At 42.7% G+C, this 20,212-nt stretch overlaps 1 protein-coding gene across 1 annotated transcript in view; it reads right to left on the minus strand.

The window, feature by feature from the left end:
- Nucleotides 1-14,993: 14,993 nt before the first annotated feature.
- GALNT1 (polypeptide N-acetylgalactosaminyltransferase 1) overlaps nt 14,994-20,212 on the minus strand; it is a 375,931-nt gene continuing 370,712 nt past the window's right edge. Inside the window, exon 12 of the mRNA XM_082258175.1 lies at nt 14,994-15,915. Within this exon, the coding sequence (XP_082114301.1) occupies nt 15,769-15,915 (147 nt within the window). The 3' untranslated portion in view covers nt 14,994-15,768. The remainder of the gene's footprint in view (nt 15,916-20,212) is intronic.

Raw genomic sequence — 20,212 nt, forward strand, 5'->3', positions numbered from 1 at the left:
CCTTCCAAACGCTATGATAAACCTTTCTAGAAGTAGATTTCCTAGCTTTTAACAACGTAGGAATCACTGACTCAGTCAGCACCTGGCTTTCAATAGCTAGGGCCGTTAAAGCCAGCGTAAAGCAGGATGGAAGATCGGTCCCTGAGACAGAAGATCTTCTCTGAGAGGAAGTTTCCAAGGGATGTTTGCTACCAGCCTTACCAGGCCTGTGTACCAAGACCGGCGAGGCCAGTCTGCTGCCACCAGAATGACTGGAATCCCTTCAACCTCGATTCTGCGTAGCATTCGACAGAAGTTGTATTGCAGGAAAGGCGTAAATCATACAATACTGACCCCAAGGGGCCACCAGGGTGTCTGCGGCGTCAGCCAGAGGATCCTGTGACCTTGACACAAACCTCTGCACCTTCCTTTTGAGACGGGAGGCCAACAGGTTTACATTGGGATTCCTCCACCAAAGACACAGTTGATGAAATACCTCCGGGCGAAGAGACCATTTTCCCGGATCCAACATCTGCCAACTGAGATAGTCCGCTTGCCAATTCTCTACCCTTGGAATGTGCAGAGAGGGCCAGAAAATATCGTTATGCCCATCTCCAGATACCGGCCACTTCCCAGGATTCCAGGGCACTCTTTGTGCCCCCTTGACTTATGCCACAGCCATAGCATTGTCTGATTGTATCTGCATACGGTGTCCCTGCAGATGATCCGTCTATTGGGACAGACAAAGTCTGATCGCCCTAAATTCCATGATGTTGATCGGCAGCCTGGACTCCTCCCGAGTCCAGACACCTTGGGCGAACACACTCTCAAGACAACGCCCCATCTGGACATACTGGCATCTGTGGTGATTACAGTCCAATACAGGGGAAGAAAGGATCTCCCCAGACGCAGGGCCGAGGGAGCAGAGCCACCATAGAAGAGACTCCCTCAAACCCTGACTCAACAGGATCAGATTGTCCATTTGGTCAAAATCTCTCTTTGCAGAGGTCTTTTGTGGAACTGCAAAAAATGGAACCGCCTCGAAGGTGGAAATCATCAGACTCAGAGTCCTGAGTGAAGACCGATGGTTGGACAACAGGAGCCGAACCGCATCCTGTAGCTTCAGAAGTTTCGTCTCAGGAAAAAACACCCAGTCTGAACGCCGGAGTCCAGCATCAACCCCAGGTAGCCCAGCTTGGTGGACGGAGTCAGTGCTGATTTCTGAAAATTCAGTGTCCAGCCGAACTCCTGTAGAGTTCGCACAGAAAAGTCCAAGTCTGCTTCCAGAGCGGAGGAAGACTGCACGCAGAAGATCGTCCAGGTAACCCTGTACCGCAATCCCTTTCTGCCGTAGCAAGGCCAGAACTTGGGCCAATACCTTTGTGAACACCCGAGGAGCTGAGGCGAGACCAAAAGGTAAACGCCACAAATTGATAGTGCTCCTGGTCCACGACAAAATGAAGAAAACGCTGATGCCCAACATGTATTGGAATATGAAGGTAAGCATCCTTGAGATCGATAGAAGCCATAGGATCTCCTTGATGAAGGAAAGCTACTACTGTGCGGATGGGCTCCATCCAGAAATTCTGAACTCGGACAAAGTGGTTCAGAGCCTTGAGATACAAGATCGGACGATCCTTGCCTTCCTTCCTGGGAACTGTAAACCGGTTTGAAAAAAAAAAAAAAACGTGAAACCGTTTCGACAACTTGTGCTAACAGATCATGCACCACTCCATAGAGGCCCTGTAGCTGCTCATGAGACAGGCGTAAGTTGGAAGGAGAGAACCTTGCCGGAGGAAAGGACCAAAACTCGATCTTGTAACCGAACCGAATCAGCTCGTAGACCCATTTGTCCCGAATGAGCAAGGTCCATGGATCAGGAAAAATACGAAGACATCCCCCCACCCCAGGTGCGAGCGAGGGCGCCCCTTCAGGCTGGGGAAGGCTTGTCTGTGGAACCAGAAGTGCCCGCTTTGGCCTTACCATTCCATGGTCTCTTTGAGCCTCCAAAGTTACGGGTGGATCTCAAACCCTTTTCCTGCGATCCAGACAGACGAAAGGTCCGCTTATAAGTTGAGTAGAAAGGACTACATTTACGACGTGGTTCCTTGCCCTTAGCAACCCGCAGAAGTAATGTACTCTTACCTCCCATAAGGACTTTAATGATCTCTTCCATAGAGGCACCGAACAAACGGTCACCTACAAAAGGGAGATTAGTAAGCACCTTTTTAGAAGCCTGGTTGGCCTACCAGTACTTCAACCTTATGCGGTGAAGGATCAACGCCGTTACAGGAACCCTGCCGGCCAAGGGGGCCGCATCTAAGGATGCATCACAAATATACTGTACCCCTGGATCAACTCATTCGCCAGCTCAGGAGGGTGTTGACTCCCTTTCAGATCCTGGCGTAAAAAATCTTAGCCCATTCAGTTAAGGTCTGAGATACCAAGGTGATAGCAAACACTGGTCTCAAAATTGAACCTGTAACAATGAAGAGGTACCGGACCAGAGCCTCAGCTCCTTTGTTAATGGGGTCCTTAAAGGACGGGGAATCCTCCACTGGTAAAAGTGTGACCTTATTTAGCCTGGAAAACTGAGAGTCCACCGACGGTGGAACAGTCAGTTTCTTAAGAGACCTAGGTATATCAACCATGCATTTCAGGGAACCCCACTGACTAGTGACAATCTCGTCAAAATAGTCAGGAAAGGGAAACACCTTCGTCCCCTTGGAAGATTTGCAGGTGCCAAACTGCATTGGCGTCACCGACTCAGCCGCAGCTGAGTCCTCCAACTTTAAAGTTTCCCACACTGACACAATTAGGGCCTCCACCAGCGCTTTTTGGTGGGCTGACTCTCGTCCGTGGCAGCCAAATCCACCTCAGACTCTGAGAAAGCAAGGGATACAGGTGAAGGGGGGGGGGCGCTTCTTGCTAGGCCTCCTTTGCAGGGCCATATCTACTTTGGATACTAGTGACTGCAGGGTTGATGGTCCTGCAGCTTCCAGGAGAGGATCAGGTGGTGATATGTGCTCCAGAGGCTCCATGGCCAATGAGGGGTTAATTGAAGCATGTTTAGAAAAACACTTTTTTTGTGGAAAAAAAACAGGGGAGCCCCCCCACGTGCACCACAAGAATTAGCACACCTGCGGAGCAGGATACAGCAGAGGAAGGATAGTGAACCCCTAGAGACTCACCACCCGAGCTGGAGAGCGCCAAATAGCCTGCCACACTGTGATGGAAAGAGGAAGCACCGACTTGACACTAGGGGCCCCCGCAGCCCATCACCGCAACAAACGACAAGAAAATGGCCGCTGTTAAACTCTATGGGAAAACCAAAAACATTGCCGCTGGACTACACAAACATGGCAGTCGAAGCAGGGAATACAGAATCCACAGCAAAATGGCGGCACTACGCAGGGCTACACGGGACCCTGTAGCCCACTGAACCCCCCCAGGAGGGGACCCTCCTGCAACACCCAGGTATGGAACGGCATCGGCACCCACACACTACTTCTCCAGCCAAGCACCAGACAAGCCCCCCTACCCAATTGCACCCAGGGTACCTAGACAGGGGGAACCCCGCTAAGGAGAAGGGGGAAAAATGTGAGGGGGAGGAAGGACACAGGAGGGGCCTACCATCCCCAGGGAGGGCCGGCAACCACCCCAGCAATTCTATAAGAAAGGAGGGGGAACACTACTTGCCATATCACGGTCACCAGGCGGGCGCTACTCCCAGCAGTCCACCGCACCATCTTAGAATCGGGTGCTGCGGCCTGAGGTACGCTGCGACTCTGATCGTGACTGTTGTCGTGACCAGGGCTATGCGACCTTGTGAGGTGTGTCACTTGCCAGCTAGCCCCCGTCCAGTTAACCTAGCGTGGAGCTAATAGTTGGGTCGAACTCGCAGGCCAGACTGGGAAGGCTATAAGGATCCAGAATATCCAGTGCGTCACCCAGTCCGGCTGCTGATTGTAGTTCCCACAGGATCAAAAATAATAAAGAAAAAAGTAAAAAATTCCATTTAAAAAGGAAAAAATACCAGGACCGCAGATCCCAGCAGAGCGCCAGGTCCTTACTCCTGACTAGGCAGAAAAAAAACTGGAGTCCTACAGCAGAAAATGATGGTATACCCTCTGGGACTTCCCCCCAGGGGCGTAACCAAAAAGGTCCTACTCCTAAAGAGAGGCAGCATAAAGCCCAATGGTCTGACGACATGGAGCTGTGACCGTCAGTGAATGAAAGAGAAAAATTGTTTAATTTATTAAAAAAAAAATTGTGACAACAAATTACAACTTCAAAAAACTTGCCAAGCCTCTAATGAATGGGGGGTTATTTGTACTGTCCTGGCAATTTAGGGCCTCAAGAAATGAAATAGGGCATCAGGGTTGATCAAGTTTCAAATATATATATCATAGTTTGTACAATGTAGAAAACAAAATTTTTCAAAACATTGTGTTTTTTCATTTATATAGCAAAAAAAAAAAAAAAAAACTGGTGATCAAATACCAAAAAATAGAGCTCTATTTGTGTGAAAAAAATGATCAAAAAATGTAATTTTTTTTACAATATTGCATGACCGAGCCATTGCCAGTTAAAGTAGCACAGTTCCTTCCGGGTGTCAAGTGGTTAAAGTGTTACTTGATCATTTTGGGTACCGTCGTTTTCATACCATGTCCCAGCACATGAGATTTGGAGGTTTGACATATTTGGTACCTATTTACTCTACCTATTATATAGGATTATATAGCTCCAACAGTTTATGCAGCACTTTACAATATCAAAGGGAGACAAGTACAGTTACAATACAAAAAAAGGGTTAAATGGGCCCTGCTCATAGGAGCTTACAATCTAATAACCTCATATTTTATTTTGTATGAAAAAAAAAAATGGGGATTGTGTTTGTATGCACTAAAATTATTTTTAGAGTATTTTTTTCTTTTTTTCAACAAACAGTTGTGCAAATATTGTGCAACAAAAAAAAATCCACATAGCAATCCTTTTATTCTAAAAGGTCTGTTTTTTAAAATATATTTGTGCGTGAAACATTTAATAAATTGCTCTAGAGGGGAAGTGGTAAGGGTATATAACTATGAATGGACTGCACCTATTGTTATGATGAACTTTTATTTTTGTTTGACTTTACAGTGGGTACGGAAAGTATTCAGACCCCCTTAAATTTTTCACTCTTTATTATATTGCAGCCATTTGCTAAAATCATTTAGGTTCATTCTTCTTCCTCATGAATGTACACATAGCACCCCATACTGACAGAAAAACACAGAATTGTTGACATTGTTGCAGATTTATTAAAAAAGAAAAACTGAAATATCACATGGTCCTAAGTATTCAGACCCTTTGCTGTGACACTCATATTTAACTCAGGTGCTTTCCATTTCTTTTGATCATCCTTGAGATGGTTCTACACCTTCATTTGAGTCCAGCTGTGTTTGATTATACTGATTGGACTTGATTAGGAAAGCCACACACCTGTCTATATAAGACCTTCCAGATCACAATGCATGTCAGAGCAAATGAGAATCATGAGGACAAAAGGAACTGCCTGAAGAGCTCAGAGACAGAATTGTGGCAAGGCACAGATCTGGCCAAGGTTACAAAAAGATTTCTGCTGCATTTAAGGTTCCTAAGCGCACAGTGGCCTCCATAATCCTCAAATGGAAGATGTTTGGGACGACCAGAACCCTTCCTAGAGCTGGCCGTCCGGCCAAACTGAGCTATCGGGGGAGAAGAGCCTTGGTGAGAGTGGTAAAGAAGAACCCAAAAGATCACTGTGGCTGAGCTCCAGAGATGCAGTCAGGAGATGGGAGAAAGTTGTAGAAAGTCAACCATCGCTGCAGCCCTCCACCAGTCGGGGCTTTATGGCAGAGTGGCCCGACGGAAGCCTCTCCTCAGTGTAAGACACATGAAAGCCCGCATGGAGTTTGCTAAAAAAAACACCTGAAGGACTCCAAGATGGTGAGAAATAAGATTCTCTGGTCTGAGGAGACCAAAATAGAACTTTTTGGCCTTAATTCTAAGCGGTATGTGTGGAGAAAACCAGGCACTGCTCATCACCTGTCCAATACAGTCCCAACAGTGAAGCATGGTGGTGGCAGCATCATGCTGTGATGGTGTTTTTCAGCTGCAGGGACAGGACAACTGGTTGCAATCGAGGGAAAGATGAATGCGGCCAAGTACAGGGATATCCTGGACAAAAACCTTCTCCAGAGTGCTCTGGACCTCAGACTGGGTCGAAGGTTTACCTTCCAACAAGACAATGACCCCAAGCACACAGCTAAAATAACGAAGGAGTGGCTTCACAACAACTCCGTGACTGTTCTTGAATGGCCCAGCCAGAGCCCTGACTTAAACCCAATTGAGCATCTCTGGAGAGACCTAAAAATGGCTGTCCACCAACGTTTACCATCCAACCTGACAGAACTGGAGGGGACCTGCAAGGAGGAATGGCAGAGGATCCCCAAATCCAGGTGTGAAAGACTTGTTGCATCTTTCCCAAAAAGACTCCTGGCTGTATTAGATCAAAAGGGGGCTTCTACTAAATACTGAGCAAAGGGTCTGAATACTTAGGACCATGTGATATTTCAGTTTTTCTTTTTTAATAAATCTGCAACAATGTCAACAATTCTGTGTTTTTCTGTCAGTATGGGGTGCTATGTGTACATTCATGAGGAAGAAGAATGAACCTAAATGATTTTAGAAAATGGCTGAAATATAACAAAGAGTGAAAAATTTAAGGGGGTCTGAATACTTTCCGTACCCACTGTATGTATGAAATGTTGATCCACCTTAAGAGCCCATTCACACTACCAAGTCGTGTTAACATACATTGCGTTAAGGCAGCCCATCCCCTTAGTAGGCTGCTTAACGCACAAAAAAGGTGAATGTAACATCTTAGCAGCTCAACACACAACACGTGTGCTTTAATGCAGTGTGCTGCTGTGAATGCCCTATACACAAATTTATTGTGCTTTTAGCAATGTATGGTAAATGCACCAAAATATTCTATAAAGGTGTGATGAATGGTAGTGTAAACTGGACAGTGATCATCAGACAGAATAAGGCAGCTCATAGATGATTTGATTTTCTTTCCTTCCACCACAGGTGAAAGACAGACTGATACACAAAACCATTTTGCAAAAAGGCACAATTTAAAATTGAAAAAAGTTTTGTTATTTTTAACCACTTCCTTACTGGGCCATAGTAATATGACTCCGGCAGGAAGTGTCCCTCGATCTGGGCGGGTGTCATAGGACGTCTGCTCGGATCCGCTGCTATCCAGCCCCCCCGGGGGCGTGCAGCGCGGTGATCGGGGATGCGGTGTGTCCGTCGGGACACAGCCCATCCCCGATCGGTGTAAAGAGCCATTCAAAAATGGCTCTTTACCATGTGTCTACATTTTCCAAAAACGTCTGGAAAAAAAATGATACGTTCAAAAGACTCATTATGGATCATAGAACATACGTTGGGGTGTTTGCTTTCCAAAATGGGGTCATTTTGTGGGTAATTCCATTGCCCTGGTGCTCCAGGGCCTTCAAAAGTGTGAAAGGTCGTTAGGAAATTATATGTGTAATTTATGCTCCTAGAACGCCTGACAGTACTACTTGAATGTTGGGCCTCTGTATGTGGCCAGGCTGTGTAAAAGTCTCACACATGCGGTATTGCCATACTCAGGAGGAGTAGCAGAATGTATTTTGGGGTGTAATTGCAAGTATGCATATACTGTGTGTGAGAAATAACTTATTATGGAAATTTTGTGTAAAAAAAAAAAAATATATATTTTAATTTTCCCAAGAATTATGAGAAAAAATTACAACTTCAAAAAACTCACCATGCCTCTTACTAAATACCCTGGAATGTCTACTTTCCAAAAAGGGGTCATTTGGGGGGTATTTGTACTGTCCCGACATTTCAGGGCCTCAAGAAATGAGATCGGCCATCGGTACATCAGGTGTGATAAGGTGTGATCAATTTTCAATGATTGGCACAATAGCTTGTAGACTAACTTTTACACAATAATATACACTAATTTGGGTTATTTTTTACCAAAGATATGTAGTAGTATAAATTTTGGCCCAAATTTATGAAAAAAATTTACTTTTACTAATTTTATAATAAAAACTAAAACAAAATGTTTTTTTTTTTTTTCAAAATTTTCGCTCTTTTTTCACTTGTTTTCGCAAAAAATAAAAAACCCAGTGGTGATTAAATACTACCAAAAGAAAGCTCTATTTGTGTGAAAAAAATGATAAAAAAATTGATTGGTTACAGCATTTCATGACTGAGTAATTATCATTCAAAGTGGGAGAGCGCTGAAAGCTGAAAATTGGTCTGGGCAGGAAGGGAATGTAACTGCTCTGTATGGAAGTGGTTAGGGACCAAGCCTATTTCTGACATGTTGTTTACAAGTTAAAATCAGTATTTTTTGCTAGAAAATTACTTAGAACCCCCAAACATTGTATATATTAAAATTTTTTATTTTAAAGAATGAAATGGTGGTTGTTGAAATATCTTTTTGTCACGCAGTATTTGGGCAGCAGTCTTTCAAATGCAATTTTTTTGGGAAAAAATACACTTCACTAAGAGCCGGTTCACATTAGAGCGATCCGACTTACCAGGGCAACCTCACAAGTCGCAGTGCGCTGCTCACACCGCGACCTCGGAGCGGCCGGCACGGACTTCATAACATTGAAGTCTATGCAGGTCGCTCCGGGCCACCCCAAAGAAGCTCCGGACCCTTTTTCTAAGTCGGAGCGACTTGTGTCGCTCCTATTAGAACGGGTCCACAGCTTCTCTATGGCAGGCGACCAGGTCGCCCCAGTGTGAACTGGCTCTGAGTGTAAAAAAATAATAAACAGTAAAGTTAGAGATGATGTCACGCCAAGTAAATAAATACCCAACATGTTAACGGTTTAAAATTGTGCACACTCGTGGAAAGGCGAAAAAATTTCGGTACTTAAAAACCTCCATAGGCGAAGCTTTAAATTTTATTTAACAGTGTTGATCGTGGCGCTTTCCTCACTTGTGTTATTTGAACACCGTTTACATTTGCGGGCGTGACTTACGTATGCATTTTTTTTGATGCTTGAGCTCATGTGGACAGAGTGCTTTAAATTTTTTTCCTATTTATTGTATTTTTTATTTTTAACAATGTTCCTTAAAAAAATCTGATAACTTTTATTGCTGTCACAAGGAATGTAAACCTTGTGACAGTAATAGGCAGTGACAGGTACTCTTTATTGAGGGGTCTGGGGTCTAATAACCCCTCCAATGCACTTCAAAGTATTCAAAATGCCAAAAATCTACATTTTCAGCAAAATCAGCATCAGCGCCATTAGCAGTTGAGTAAACCGGAACGTGTGACGTCGCTACCGGGTTATTTGATCGGAGATCCAATCAAAACCAAATCCGGCTTCGTTCGGAACTCTAAACCAGCCACTGGGACACCCCCTCCTGTTTGCTGGGATAACGGCTGAGTGGCTGCTGAGCCACATCGGTTGATATCACCAGAAAGCCGACCGTCCCCTCTAAAAACTGTACTGGGTTGATCGTCCGGTACAACCACTATTTCAAGCCGACATACAGGTACGCTAGTTAGTGGGAAGTGGTTTAAACCACCTAAATACCAGGCACTTTCAGCACCTTCCTGCCCCAGGCCAATTTTCAGATTTCAGGGCTGTCACACTTTAAATTACAATTACTCTGTCATGCAACACTGTACTCAAACTAAATTTTTCTAAATTAATAAACATTCCTAAAATTTTGAAAAAAAAAAACCCCATGGTTTTCTTAGTTTCTGTTGTAAAATTTTGAAAAAAATCTTTCTTCATTAATTGCGGCCAAAATGTATTCTGCTACTTTTCTTTGGTAAACCTAACCCAAATTAGTGTATATTATTTGGGCTGTGTGAAAGTTATATATACACAACGTTCAACCTGCGCCAGTGAAAGAGTCAAGTACATTCGATCTTATGAAAAAAGTTTCAACTGTGGCTGTAGTTAGTCTTTTTAGGAAGTATGCAGGATAGTTCAATCCCTCGGGTTAGTGGAGATGGATGGTGGAGGTGGCTGCAGGCTTCATACAGAGCTAGAGGGACTCTGCAACAGACAAAAAGGGGTAGGAGAAGAAAAGCAGCGCCACCTCAGTGTAGATTAAAAGGTTATTTATTACATAAAAACAACGTAGTAACTCACACAGAGGAAATCGTTGATCAGCAAATGGTAATAGTTCTTCTGCAACACTGCAGGGATGTTCGGGAAGTACACTGTGGCGGCCGTGGTCCTGGCTGTGCCGGTGGAGTCCGACACTTCCTGTGGTTCTGGCAGCGTTCAGTATCCAGGCTTACATCCAATAGTGGCAGGGGGGTGCTCGCGTTCGGAGCATGCGTGCTCCTTCCTCAGGCAATTGCCTGAGGAAGGAGCACGCATGCTCCGAACGCGAGCACCCCCCTGCCACTATTGGATGTAAGCCTGGATACTGAACGCTGCCAGAACCACAGGAAGTGTCGGACTCCACCGGCACAGCCAGGACCACGGCCGCCACAGTTTACTTCCCGAACATCCCTGCAGTGTTGCAGAAGAACTATTACCATTTGCTGATCAACGATTTCCTCTGTGTGAGTTACTACGTTGTTTTTATGTAATAAATAACCTTTTAATCTACACTGAGGTGGCGCTGCTTTTCTTCTCCTACCCCTTTTTGTGTGAAAGTTATAGAATCTACAAACTATGGTATATATACTTTGAAACAGATGAGTCCTGATGTACTGGCTGCCTATCTAATTTCTTGAGGCCCTAAAATGCCGGAACAGTACAAATACCACCAAAATGACCCCTTTTTAGAAAGTAAACTGTTCAATGTATTTAGTAAGAGGCATGTGAGCACAATTTGTTTTCTTTTTTTTCCACAGTTGCCATTTTAACAAGTTACCTTTCACACACAGCATAGGCATACCTAAAATTGCATCCCAAACACATTCTGCTATGCTTTCCCAGTATAGAGACACAAGTGTGAGACTGTTTGACAGCCTAAATGCATAGAGAGGGCCCACAATCCAAGGAGCATACATTACGCATCTAATTTCAAGATTACCTAACACAATTTTGTAGGCCCTGAAGCACCAGCACAGTGAAAACACCCACAAAATGACTCCATTTTAGAAAGCAAACACTCCAAGGTATTTTCTGAAAGGCATAGTGAGTGTTTTGAAAATATTTTTCATCATAAGTTTTTGGAAAATGCAGGAAAGAAAATGAAAATATATTTAACTGTTAATTTATAAGATTTCTAACACATATCATAGGCATTATACCCCAAAACTCATTCTGCTACTCCTCTCAAGTATGGTGATATCACATGCATGAGACAACCTAGATGCATACAGGGGCCAAAAAGCCAAGGATGCACCTTCATAGGTTCTAGGGGCATAAACTACGCATCTAATTTCTTGACTACCTATCACATTTTAGAGCAGTAGAAATACCCACAAAATTGCCACATTTTGGAGAGGAAAACACCCCAAGGTATTTTTTAGGAGGCATGATAACCTAAAAGTTTTTGGAAAATGCGGAAAGAAAGTGAAAATTAATTATGTTCCACAAAGTTGGCAAATGAATACGATATTTGGCACACTCTTCTCCAGTATGGTAATACCACATATGTCAGAGTTTTTCACTGTCTGGACTGATTATGAACCAGATATAGTATCTTGTGTATCACACAAATCAACAAATTGTGTCAAAACCAATGTACTGTAATGGTCACCACAGTGCGAGTGGTCAGGGAATATTACCTTAGTGTAGCATCACCTATAGCAGTCCCAGTTCCTGGACTGATTATGAACCAGATATAGTATCTTGTGTATCACACAAATCAACAAATTGTGTCAAAACCAATGTACTGTAATGGTCACCACAGTGCGAGTGGTCAGGGAATATTACCTTAGTGTAGCATCACCTATAGCAGTCCCAGTTCCTACAAGCCAAGCATACTGGTACATGACTACCCCGGGAAAGCTATGTTCACTGGCCTGGTGTCTTGCAGGAATTTAGTCAGCAGGATGTGCAGATGGGTCAGTTCCGGCTGTAAGCAGAGACCTGGTCAGCAAGCAGGCAAAGGATCAGTTCAGGCAGAAACATGGTCAAACAAGCCAGGGATAGCACAGGCATTACTGCACTGGTGTGTCAATGATCATGGAAACTGTAACTATGTGGCGACGATCAGAGACAACAGATCTGGTGTGGTAGTGATTAGGGACCATAGTGATACTGTACAACTCTGGGTTGGATGATTAAATATTTTTTTCTTCTGCACCAATTTTGTTATTACTTATTTCAGGGATGATCCCTGAATAAGCAATCAGTAACACTGTTCAAACCTTTGTTTACTACTGTGATGTTGAGATTAGTCACAGCTATAATATGGTACTGGGCCTTTGTGACTGGCTTTAGTACCATGTAATGGCTGTGACCAATCTCAGAAAACACACAGTAGTAAGCAAGGCATCATAAAAGACAGCCTTGTTTACTACTGTAACGGTGTTCGGTCAGTGATAACATGGTACCAGGGTTGCTCATAAACAAAAACAATGGGAAAAAACTGCAAAAATGGTTTTGCAGTTTAAAAGCAGAGCGCAGGACATAGCAGAGAACCTGAGAAAGACCTGAAAAATATTTAATACATGAAAAAACAGCTAGTGTGTTTTATATTGGTTTAACATGTTACTGTGTGCACTGGCACACAAATACATAAACATATTAGGGATAGACCGATGTGGTTTTTTCAGGGTCGATACTCAGATTTTGGTAACGTTTCGGTATCAGACGATATGGGCCGATATTTTTGTACGTTTTGTATTTTGACAACTTTTGACACAAATCTGGTACTGAACATGTTAATTTTTGTTTAATGTTTAATAGCTGGAACCCTGTGGTGGGTGGCTGTCTGTCTGGCACCCTGTGGTGGGTGGCTGTCTGTCTGGCACCCTGTGGTGGGTGGCTGTCTGTCTGGCACCCTGTGGTGGATGGCTGGCTGGCACCTGGTGGTGGCTGGCTTGCACCCTGTGGTGGGTGGGTGGCACCCTGTGGTGGGTGGGTGGCACCCTGTGGTGGGTGGGTGGCACAGGGGCTGTGGGCGGCTGGCTGGTACAGGGCCTGTGGGTGGCTGGCACCCTGTGGTGTGTGGGTGGCACCCTGTGGTGTGTGGGTGGCTGGCACAGGGGCTGTGGGTGGCTGGCTCTCAGGTACAGTGCCTGTGGCTGGCTGGCTCAGGGCCTGTGGATGTGGGTGGCTAACTGGCACCGGGCTGCTATGGCTGGGTGTATGGCTGTGATATTACATTGCAAAGTGAGTCGGCGCTAATGGGAGGAAATCTCAGAGGGGCTCAAACTGAGATACCCAATATCACACGTTCAGCGGGAACAGCTGCATTAGCAAAGTATCACGGAAAAAATGCCAGATAACCGTGATACTTTGCTAATGCAGCTTGACCCTTGAATAGATATATATTGGGGTAGCTATTTTAGACTTTTTATATTGAAGACAGACACATTATTTGTTTTAGGATTTGGATTGACTTTTTAGGATTCGGATTTTGTAATATATATTTTTTATCGCCCTTCGAGTAGTAGTTTTATACAGTTTACCCCTATATATTTTATGGAATATTTTACATGGTGATTCCCGTTATATCCTATCATAAGGAGTTCCCGCTGAACGTGGGATATTGGGTAGCTCAGTTTGAGCCCCTCTGAGATTTCCTCCCATTAGCGCCGACTCACTTTGCAATGTAATATCGATATTGGTATTTAGTGAAAATACTAAAGCTGGCTGCATGTGGGATAGGATTTGATCCTAATCTCTCCTAATCTTCGTTTAAGTTTTTTCATCAGCTGCAACATATTATAGGAATTCCTCCTATTCTGATACCTAAGTGACAGCGCACATATCTCCCCCTATCCTTACTGTATGGCTGTGATACACTCCCGCGAGACTAGTCCCGACTCCAGGCGAGGCTGTCCAAGGCGAGGGAGGTGGCCTAAGACGGCAGAATGACGTCACGAAAATATCTATAATATCGGCCAGTTCCGGGGCCGATACCGATATATCGGGAAAAGTGGATATCGGCCCTCCGATAATCGACTTTGCCGATAATCGGTCGATCCCTTAAACATATGGTTAAATATTGAAGTAGTTTTTATTTAGCTGTAACAGTAATTGCACTGGGTAGTTTAAATACTGCTTTGACCTGAAGGCGAGCTAAGATTTGAATTATTTTTGAGAAATATGAAATGGAAACACATATAGTACAGCATTAAGGATACAATCACCTAACACTGCATAAAAAAAGCTTATTTATCACATCTAATAACAGATGCATTTGGAAAAAGTTGGCCAGCAATATAGCAATATGACTCAAATAAAAACTATACATTTGTATTTGAAATGTGGTTGTAAGTAAATCCTATGCAATATTTTTTAGTTGGTTCTAGGGATTACTTGCTGAAAATGCAAGGTAAATTCCCATTTAAATTCTTTTTCAATCTATACTCTAATACTATCACCAGCTTTCAGAGTTGTGACTTTCAATATGCTTGCATTTCAATAAAAAAGTTTCACTTCATTTTCCACATGCAATACAAATTTGTTCAGAAATTATTAAATACGTTTCAGCTGAATAAATTCAAAAACAATCACCTCCTGTTTTTATTGAACAACACTGTGTTGGCTAGAACAAACTAGATTTATTGCTGTGTAAAAAAAAAAAAAATGTACAGTAGTATGAATCCTCGGTACTACAGTCACCCTTAACTGCTTTCATAATTTGATTGTGGAAATGATTTTTTCTTTTTAAACTCTTCAGACAAAAACAGAGACTGAATACATTAGATGACACAATTACATTGCATGGTATTATTAATCCTGCATTTTAGAAGGCAAGGTTGAACAGACATTATTATGGACCTTAGTCAGTATCCCCCAAAACAAAGAAAAACAAGAATTTTAAAAAGAAAAACAAACATTGAAAAGACGTTCCCTACCCATATCTCGGCATTTCTCTTTTAAAAATTAATATCACTCCAATCATGAAAAATAGATTCTATCCGTTACTAGAATACAACTAAAATAAGATTTTTTTTTAATCGGTTATTGTTGCACCAAAGGTAAAAAAAAATCTACATATAAATCTGATATTTTACTATTACAAATTGTACTTTTAATATATGTTTGTATCTTAGATTTTGAACCCTGTTTATCACACATAAAAACAATGTGAGATGTTATTTGGAATCGCAGTTGTTCGTCCTGTACATTCTTTACTCTGAAGATGAAGCATGTTGATACACAGTCCACAGAAAGTCACAGTTGCTTGGCATAAACCTTCCGACGCATGTGTGTGGAGGGTACAGATGTGCAAGCTGACTGTACCGATATGCAGTTCTCCTGGGGACCAATGCCTAAATAATTTGCACTGGGTAAGTTCTCCTAGATAATTCCATGATGAGGGAAAATTTTCCTTCTTGTAAACTTCAATGTGCACAGTTCTGACACAAAGTATACCATTTTACATCCTCATAGAGGTGGGCAGTTCTGCAGCTACTAAAAAACCAAGAGCTAGTCCTAAGCCGATATGTGCTCCTGGTCTGTACTTACAGGTGCAGAAAACAGTCTCCTTCTCTGGACACACAAAGATGTGCAACTCACATGTGCAGAGGTAGCGCAGTCAATTCATTTTGCTAAATTTTATTCATTTTTCCACTGTGTTTGCCAAAGATATTTTTTAAACGTTTTCTGGCAGAGTGACGTTACGCAAAAGCCACTGCTGAGACCGGCTGCCATTGCAGTCTTTAATGCTGGGGACTTGAATGTCTTCTTCTGCTGCTTTGTCCAGGCACTGGTTGCTGTTTACATGGACTAGTGTTAATTTCTGCAACAAACAAAAGAAAAATATTATCAAGTGAAACCTGTTACAGAACTCCTTGCCTCTGGCTGAATCATTATAAGAAAAAAGGTCAACATTTCTTAGTGACAAATTCCATGGTGATGCTACCTTACTTGCTTCTGCTTCCCACTGACATTAGATGATCTAATATTTAACAGGCAAGGTTTTCTATTGTTTTTCACCAGGCACTGGATGAAAACCACAAGCATTAAGACCAACATTTCTGAATCTCTAATTCCTCTCACATACAGGCATAAAAAATGCTGCATTTAAAGGCATACAGCATATTGTTTTATGCCTCTAAACACAGCTCTATGATCACCTATGTGACCATGCACATGAGACGTTTAAATCAGTATTAAAAAAAGCAGTATTTAGAGGCATAAAAAATGCACCAAAAGGTGTTTGGAGAAGAGCTTACAGGCATAACCTACACATGTACAATCGCAAAACGTGTATAAATGCACATAAACGCACGCATATGAGCGTAAATACACTATATTATCAAAAGTATTGGAACACCTACCTTTACACACATGAACTTTAATAGCATCCCAGTCTTGGTCCATAGGGTTCAATAGAGTTGACCCCTCCTTTGCAGCTATAACAGCTTCAACTCTTCTGGGAAGGCTGTCCACAAGGCTTGGGAGAGTATCTATGGGAATATTTTTCCCTTTTTCCAGAAGCGAAATTGTGAGGTCAGGCACTGATATGGACGAGAAGGCCTGGTTCACAGTCTCCACTCTAATTCATTCCAAAGTTGTTCTATCGGGTTGAGGTCAGGACTCTGTGCAGGCCAGTCAAGTGCCTCCACCTCAAACTCATTCATCCATGTCTTTATGGACCTTGCTTTGTGCATTGGTCCAAATTGTTTGGTGGAGGGGGGATTATGGTGTGGGGTTGGGCTTGGCCCCTTAGTTCCAGTGAAGGGAACTCCTAAGGCATAAGCATACCAAGACATTTTTGTCAATTTCATGCTCCCAAATTTGTGGGAACAGTTTCGGGGTGGCCCCTTCCTGTTCAAACATGAATGCACACCAGTGCACAAACAAGGTCCATAAAGACATGGATGAGTGAGTTTGGGGAGGAGGAATTTGACTGGCCTGAACAGAGTCCTCCCCTCAATCCAACAGAACACCTTTGGGATGAATTAGAGCAGAGACTGCGAGCCAGGCCTTCTCGTCCACATCAGTGCCTGACCTCACAAATGCGCTTCTGGAAAAATGGTCAAACATTCCCATAGACACATTCCTAAACCTTGTGGACAGCCTTTCCAGAAGAGTTGAAGCGGTTATAGCTGCAAAGGGTGAGCCAACTCAATATCGAACCTTCTAGACGAAGACTTGGATGCCATTAAAGCTTTTGTGGGCATAAAAGGGAGGCTTCCCAATACTTTTGGTAATATAGTGTATACTCCAATGGTAAATTAAGTTCTGGGAGAAAAAATGTCAGCATACATTCATATGTCTGTGTGCATGAGAACTACAATTTTTTTTATAGCCTGCTGATCTGAAGATCCCCGAAGATATTTAACAAATGAGCTTAGACCTGGAGAAATATTAGTCCAAGTGCTTGTGGCAAATGCAAGAGATGATCTGCTAAAGAAAAGGTTAAAACTGTGAAGATAAATAGTGGGAAGGTTTGGCGTAAGGGCTCAGGATTGGGTGAAGAGGCCGCAGCTAGAGATATAGGAAAAGACTGGTGTAAAGTTGAAAAATAGTTCCTTGGGGGTCACAGACTTCAACATCTGATAACAGCACCTGCCTCTAGGTGGTTAGACACTAGAAAAAAAAAATCATAGGCAAACCTAGTAGCAATGCACATACGATAGCGCAAAAAAAAAAAAAAAAAAAAAAGGTAAAAGCTGCATACACTATGTTGGATACAGAACAGAATACAAAACCATAAAGAAAAAATTGCTGGGCTGGCTTTCCCAACATTTGCAATCCACATTATTTTATGATTGTCACAAAACCCAGACTATGAAATTTACCTGGTTTATCTGGCCTTCAGCTGTCCCCACTGCAGGCTGAGATTGTGAAGACCAGCTGGTGTCCTCTATGAAGGACACTCAATTTCAGTTCCCTTCTATGCTTTTCATTTCCTCCTTTATCTCATCTGTGCAGCCCACACAGTAAAGAGCAGGGGTCTCCAAACTATGGCCCTCCAGTTGTTCAGGAACTACAACTCCCATCATTCCTAGTCATGTCTGTGAATGTTAAAGTTTTACAATGCCTCATGGGATGTGTAGTTCCGCAACAGCTGGAGGGCTGTAGTTTGAGGATCCCTGGTATAGAGTCACACGTGGGTATATACACAGTGGTAAATGACACTACCCTCCCTCCTTCTCCAGGTCTTGCTATTGCTAAACACTATGGGGTTGGGACAGAGTATGTTGATTGACATTCACTAAGAAACTCACAGCAATGTGTAGTTTTAATATAAATCCGTATTCAATATACCAAATGTATTTGCTAATACCTATAAAAATAATAATAAATATAGATAAAGTGTGCAAATGAATTGTACAAAATAAATATTCATAAAGTGAAACACAAAGTAATTAATTCAAAACTAATTTTGATGAAAAAATCATAAAGTCTCTAATGAATCCAGAAATATCCCAAGGAATAGTTAAAGATTCCAGTATTCACCAAATTGTGCAGTGACCGCCACCAGTGGTATTATATACTGCTTACCAGAGATAAATGAATTCAAGCCAAAAAGGGTATCACTCGGGATCTCAAGAGATACCGAGGGCAATCCAGGGATGGATCTCCACTATGCCTCCAGGGCTTAGACAATTGGTCAGCATGAATAATTGGGGAATCCACCATCAAACTGCAGACATGTGAATGAAAATAAACGGTTCCATAGCGTAAAACTGATATTTTATTAAAAGGAAAACAAAGTATTGCACTTACAATCTGAAGGTTGGATATGCGCATATACACTATAGCACACAAGCTCTTCCGCCCGCCCCTTCGCCCCGCTCTGGTGACGTTGCGGCGTGCTGACGTCAGCAGAGTTTTTGGCAACAATGCAAAACGTTATATTTGGCTTAAAAAAGCAACACAGCTCATCACCCTGAACACACCATCCCCACTGTCAAACATGGTGGTGGCAGCATCATGGTTTGGGCCTGCTTTTCTTCAGCAGGGACAGGGAAGATGGTTAAAATTGATGGGAAGATGGATGGAGCCAAATACAGGACCATTCTGGAAGAAAACCTGAAGGAGTCTGCAAAAGACCTGAGACTGGCACGGAGATTTGTCTTCCAACAAGACAATGATCCAAAACATGAAGCAAAATCTACAATGGAATGGTTCACAAATAAACATATCCAGGTGTTAGAATGGCCAAGTTAAAGTCCAGACCTGAATCCAATCGAGAATCTGTGGAAAGAACTGAAAACTGCTATTCACAAACGCTCTCCATCCAACCTCACTGAGCTCGAGCTGTTTTGCAAGGAGGAATGGGCAAAAATGTCAGTCTCTCGATGTGCAAAACTGATAGAGACATACCCCAAGCGACTTACAGCTGTAATCGCAGAAAAAGGTGGCGCTACAAAGTATTAACTTAAGGGGGCTGAATAATTTTGCACGCCCAATTTTTCAGTTTTTTATTTGTTAAAGTTTGAAATATCCAATAAATTCCGTTCCACTTCATGATTGTGTCCCACTTGTTGATTCTTCACAAAAAAATACAGTTTTATATCTTTATGTTTGAAGCCTGAAATGTGGCAAAAGGTAGCAAAGTTCAAGGGGGCCAAATACTTTCGCAAGGCACTGTATATTTTTAGCGCAGCTTGCTTATTTTTTTTTTGATTTGGGTGTTGTCACACTTGAAGTTGCAGCTTCTATTTCACTTAGAGTGGTTATTCTCTTTATACACCATTTGCTAATACCTGCAAAGTAAAAAAAGCATTGGATGCAGATGCTGTCTGAACAAAATGAAAGCAAGTGTCAATCATCTTTGACTCTGCCCATGCCATATTAATACACAAACAATACACATTTGATGGTCAATAAAAAATTATTGGGTGGTGTTAAAACAGTTATTTGATATTTACAATCTACTCTAAATTGCTCTTCTGAAACGTTTTTCTAATCATGTGACTTGTACAGCAACAATTAGGGCTGTTCAGACACAGACACACTGAAGAGAGCATACATCAGAGTAATTGAAGCTCCTCCCCAAGGATCTTACCCTGCAGATGCCAAAGAACAGGGAAAGATCATGTTATCACACAAACGTGCTGCAGGAATAGCGTACTGAGGAC

Source organism: Pelophylax lessonae (assembly GCF_965119305.1).
Source record: "Pelophylax lessonae genome assembly, chromosome: 5".
NCBI lineage: Eukaryota > Metazoa > Chordata > Amphibia > Anura > Ranidae > Pelophylax > Pelophylax lessonae.